Source organism: Nestor notabilis, unplaced genomic scaffold, assembly GCF_000696875.1.
Source record: "Nestor notabilis isolate BGI_N333 unplaced genomic scaffold, ASM69687v1 scaffold19095, whole genome shotgun sequence".
Lineage (NCBI taxonomy): Eukaryota > Metazoa > Chordata > Aves > Psittaciformes > Psittacidae > Nestor > Nestor notabilis.
The window spans coordinates 25,046-30,073 of NW_009930221.1; the positions used below are offsets into that span (position 1 = coordinate 25,046).

The 5,028-nt window shown below is 51.3% G+C and overlaps 1 protein-coding gene across 1 annotated transcript in view; it reads left to right on the forward strand.

The window, feature by feature from the left end:
• The window catches only part of LOC104406360 (plexin-A1), a gene marked incomplete at its 5' end in the record, with an annotated part of 58,038 nt that overhangs the window by 2,379 nt on the left and 50,631 nt on the right, over nt 1-5,028 (forward strand). The window contains 4 exons of the mRNA XM_010015312.1: nt 118-218; nt 619-742; nt 2,781-2,934; nt 3,545-3,644. Of these exons, the coding sequence (XP_010013614.1) occupies nt 118-218; nt 619-742; nt 2,781-2,934; nt 3,545-3,644 (479 nt within the window). The remainder of the gene's footprint in view (nt 1-117; nt 219-618; nt 743-2,780; nt 2,935-3,544; nt 3,645-5,028) is intronic.

Here is a 5,028-nt window from a genome sequence, read left to right on the forward strand (position 1 = left end):
TGTTCTGTCCCCTGTGCAGGGGTGTGCACTGGGTGAGCTTTAAGGTCCCTTCCAACACAGACCAGTCTGATTCTGTGAAGAATAGTACAATGAGTTGGGTGTTCTGGTTTCCTGCAGGTGACGCGGGTGCCGGTGGAGAGCTGTGAGCAGTACGAGAGCTGTGAGCTGTGCCTGGGCTCCCGGGACCCCCACTGCGGCTGGTGCGTCCTTCACAACATGTAAGTGTCACAGGATGGTCGCTGGGGCCAGGGCAACGAACTGTGCTTGGCAAAACATGTCTGTCCCCACTGCTGGTCTCCTTGGGGACATCCCTCCTGAAATCTGGCCACATAATGTGGGTGCATGGAGTGGTCCAAGGGGTCTGTCATCCCTTCCTGCAGTGCCCAGATTGTGCTCATGAGCAGCCTTATGGGGTGAAGCTGTTGGCAGGACCCATCAATCCTGCCCGTGGGCTTCCAGGTTTAGCATAGTAAAACTCCGTAGCAGTCCCCAGTGCTGGCAGCCGGGGAAAGCAGAGCTCCCGTACAGCCCTTGGGCACCCCTGGTCCCTGTAGCTGTGTATCACCTCCATGGCAGAGGGTCTCTCCTCCTCACCGGGGTGGTTCCCATCCCTTCCAGATGCTCACGCAAGGACCGGTGCGAGCGGGCGGACGAGCCGCAGCGCTTCGCCTCCGACCTGCGGCAGTGCGTCCAGCTCTCCGTCCAGCCCAAGAACATCTCCGTCACCATGTCCGAGGTCCCGGTAAGTCACCTCTGCTGCCCGTGGAGCCCCACCAGCCACTCCTGACCCTCCGCAGGTGATGGAGGGGAGACAGCAATTGGAAATAGCTGCTGAGTCTGTGTCAACTAAGGAGAAAGAGGAAGAGAGACAAATGCAAGGTAGCAAAGTGCAGGGCATTGCTGAGGGCTGGCCTATTGATGGAGACAATAAACCAGTTGATGATTAGTCAGAAAAGACGTACCAGAGCAATAAATATTTCCCCATAAGCCAAACACCAACATCAGAGATGCTGTTCGCAGGCCAGTGATCCGTCTAGCTCAATAGCGTGTCTCTGACTCTGGCCTGCAGTGGATATTTTGGGATGAGACTTTGATGCACAACTCGCTGCTCTTTCAGTGCAGACAGAAAAAGATGATGGACTTCCCCAAAGTATTTTCCAGGCCATTAGCACTGTGAAGAGAACATGAGACAGCGTCTACGAGCAATAAAGTTTTGAAAACTGCCTTGTCTAGATATCTGGCACTCAGCATTCCTGAAAGAGTTGGCCATGGAGATCTGTGGCCTGCAGATACTTGTAGTAATGACTTTGTGATAAACAAGTGGATGTTGAGAAAAGGCCTGGAAATGGGAAAGGTGCTTATCGTTTTGCCTGGGTACAAAAACGACCAAACGGTCAAAGGCTGCTTAGTTTGACATCAGGTTTGGAACCAGGTGTAGGATGCAAGTGATAAAGATTTAAGGATGGAAACACAATTAATGCCAGTCAGTGTGCTTTTATGTCAAACAAACCACGTCTTGTTCTTTGATGGAATTATGACTTGAATTAGGAGGAGGACTGTGGGGATGTGATGTCTTTAGGCTTCTACAAGGCATTTGGCTTGGTATAACACAACGTTCTGATTAAAAATTAGCATTATACAATATTGATAAAGCACGTGTTAAGAGGATTAAAAACTGGCTCCGTGACAGATCTCCAAAAGTCCTCGTCAGAGGGGAATTGTCACTGGATGGAAATGGTTTAGGAAGTGCTTCTGCAGGGACTAACGTGTGTTGGTAATGTGGAGATGAATGCGAGGTGGCTGTGATGGACCTGTTGGGGCTGATGGGGATGGTATGGCATGAGATTCCTTTCAGAGCAGTTGGGTTTGAGTGGCGCTGGTTTAGCAGGGAATTGGCATTGCCAAGTCTAAATTAGAAGGAGAAGATGACATCCACCCAGTGTCCTGGGGCATGGTACCAGGGTAGAGCCCTCTCTGTGGGGTTCCTGATGCTCCTTGGGTGAAGCTGGGAGCTGGGTGGTGTGTTCACCTCTCAGGTGGTTATTAACCCCCTGACCGGTGGCAGGATCCTGCGTGGTGTCCGGTGTGGTCCATACAGGGATGCTGTGCTGGGGCTGGAGTCCAGCTTTGCAAGGGAGAGGCTGAAATCCTCCCATAAACATCATGTAAATGAGTTGAAGGCTGGAGAAAATGCCTTGCAGTGAGAGACTTCCAGAGCTCAATCTGCTTAGCTTATCAAAAAGAAGATTAAGAGGTGACTTGATTACAGAGTATAAGTGCCTTTACAAGGAGCAAATATCAGGGACTAAAGGGCTTTTTAATCTATCAAGGAAAGGCATAACAAGAACTAATGGCTGGAAGCTGTGAAAAATTCAAATTAGAAATAAGGCAAGCGTTTTGTAAAGTGAGAACTGCTGACCCTGGGAATGACTTTGTGAAGGAAGAGGTGGATTCCTCCCCTCCTCAGCTCTGCCAGAGTGGATGCCTTTCTGTGAAACACTCTTTAGTCCTGACACTGTGCTTGCTCTCTGTACAGAGGTGAGACATAATGGTTTGTGGTATGGCAGGGGCAGAGGATGGAGGCTGTGAGTCATTCCGTCTCTTAACCCATTTAAATCTGTGCTCCTTGCATGAGTAGGGAGGCCTCACTTGCTAAGTGTGAGTAGCAGACGAGGGATTGCACCCCATGTCTTTTCTGTTGGCTGGATTTACCCATAGCAGACACAGAGGAGTCTTTTGTGCTGGTTTTCCATGTTGATGCTCTTGTCTCCCCTCCCCAGCTGGTCCTGCAGGCCTGGAATGTCCCAGACCTCTCAGCAGGAGTTAACTGCTCCTTTGAAGACTTCACCGAGTCCGAGAGCCGCATTGAAGATGGGAAGATCTACTGCAGCTCTCCCTCTGCCAAGGATGTCATCCCCATCACCAGAGGCCGTGGTGAGCTTGTGCCCTGGGGTGGGTAGAAAGAGACAGACAAACCTGAGACAAACCTTGTCCCACCTGTGGCCCCGCAGGCAGATGTGCAGGAGGACAGTCCTGTGACAGCGATCCCTGGCTCCTGAGCAGGACCTGAGTTGGTTTCTTGGGGTTTAGGAAGAGAAGGACATCACTGCTCATGGGGAACTGGTCCTTGGTCTCCTCCAAGCCATGGGCACAGCTATTTGCTGGCACTATAGCAGTCTGTGTACCAGTCCTGGGCCTCCTGGCCTCATTCCCACCTATGGGCCATTCCTGGGCAGATGTGATGTAGGTGGCCGTGGGCTTTAGGGCATTCTGCTGACCCCAGAACTGTTAAGCTCCCATTCCATACCCAAGTCACAGCCTGTGCAGCAGGTTGTGGTTATCTGTAGGGACTCAGAGCTGTGCCTGGGCTCTGCAGACCTGTTAGGGTGTGTGCACCCTCTTTTAATTTCCAGATTCAGGGCATTTTGTTAGTTAACTGTGCTGAGCCCAGCTCCCTCCAGCCCATCTCAAGCCTTGGGCTGAATGAATCCTGGGCCAAGCACTGTGTCCTTTCTGATGCCTTTTCTGCCTGGATCTCTCCTAGGGGACAAGCGAGTGGTGAAGCTCTACCTGAAATCAAAGGAGACAGGGAAGAAGTTTGCCTCCGTGGATTTTGTTTTCTACAACTGCAGCGTCCATCAGTCGTAAGTGGCCTGGACTTTGTGAGGGTGCTCTGGGAAGGGGCTGGTGGGGCAGGGTGAGAACTGGAGAGCTCAATCTCAGCTTTGTGGGTGCTGATGTTGCAAGAGGAAAGGGCAGTTGAGTGTAGTGGCTGCAGTGAGAAACCTCCTCCTTTTACCATTGTAAACTGGGACAGAGACCAGCATACCCACAGTTGATTTGGGTGTGTGGGAACGTGTAGCATCAGGGCAGAACCTCACTTAAACACAGGGCTTTGTGTTTGGCAAAGCTTTGGAAGAAGAGACGAGTTTACTGCATTGCAGAGTGCAGGAATCCATGTGACCAAAAATGCCGAGCATCTTGTTATTCCTGGAAACAGTTAATAGGAGTGACTTGGCGATGCAAAAGGAGAAGCCTGTGTTTTCCTGCTGTGGTACCTGCTTCCCAGGCTTGCTGGAGAGTGAGCTGGAAAGTTTACAGCAACATGGGATGGAACATGCTGCGTGTCCTGGGGCGTTTACCCAAGAATTTCCTAACTGGAAGTAGTTACGAATTTGCTTTCTTGTCAGGCTGCCATGAAATCCTCTCCACGTATGGGATTTCAGGCAGTTTGAGATGTGCAGGTGATAAAACAGAGGAGGTGTGGATTATTGATGTGCTGTCTGAGCAGGGTGCCTAACGCCTCTAACCGCGAGATCCCCATGGGGAGCTGTGCATGGTGCGTCTGAGCAGCGGGGAGATGGCTCCGCTGTGGGAACGTCGCAGGAGATGCTGGGGTGTGTTTGGGCAAAGAATTTGGAGCTTAAGAATGTGAGTGATTTCATTACCCTGCCAGAAACCTCCCATGGATGGTGGTGCTCCAGCTGATCAGTAATTATAGATAAGAGAATGCAGAGTGATCTCTTTTGGATGGCTTTTTGCAGCGTGTCTAGCCTGGCTTGGGCGGGGGGGGCTCTGCTCCTGGTTGCTGCTCCACTTGGATCAGGGAAAAGCAGGCGAACTCCGAGGTGGATGAGCCCCTGTAAACCTTGTGCATCACAGGGATTTCTTTGCACGGCAGCGGATCCTGGCTCCTGGGAATGCTGCGATGGCGAGGGAGGAGAGAGTTTGCAAACTTGACTTTCTCCCTCACCTTGACTCCCAGGTTGAGCTTTGTCTCCCTTTGCGTGGTGTGGTTTCAATAACATGAGCTCAGCTTTGGCGCGGGCTGCTGCATGTCATTACTCTGCGAATCAAAAAGCAGATGTGACTTTTAGTTCTCTAAATCAAAGGAAGAAGACTTTTAAGTACCAGTGGCATCGGATCCATTCCGATCAGGGGTCCAGCGGGAAGAGGAGGTCAGGGAATTGGCGTTTTGTTTGATGTGCCTGGCACAGGAGGGGAAATAAAACCCCAACATCCCCCCCC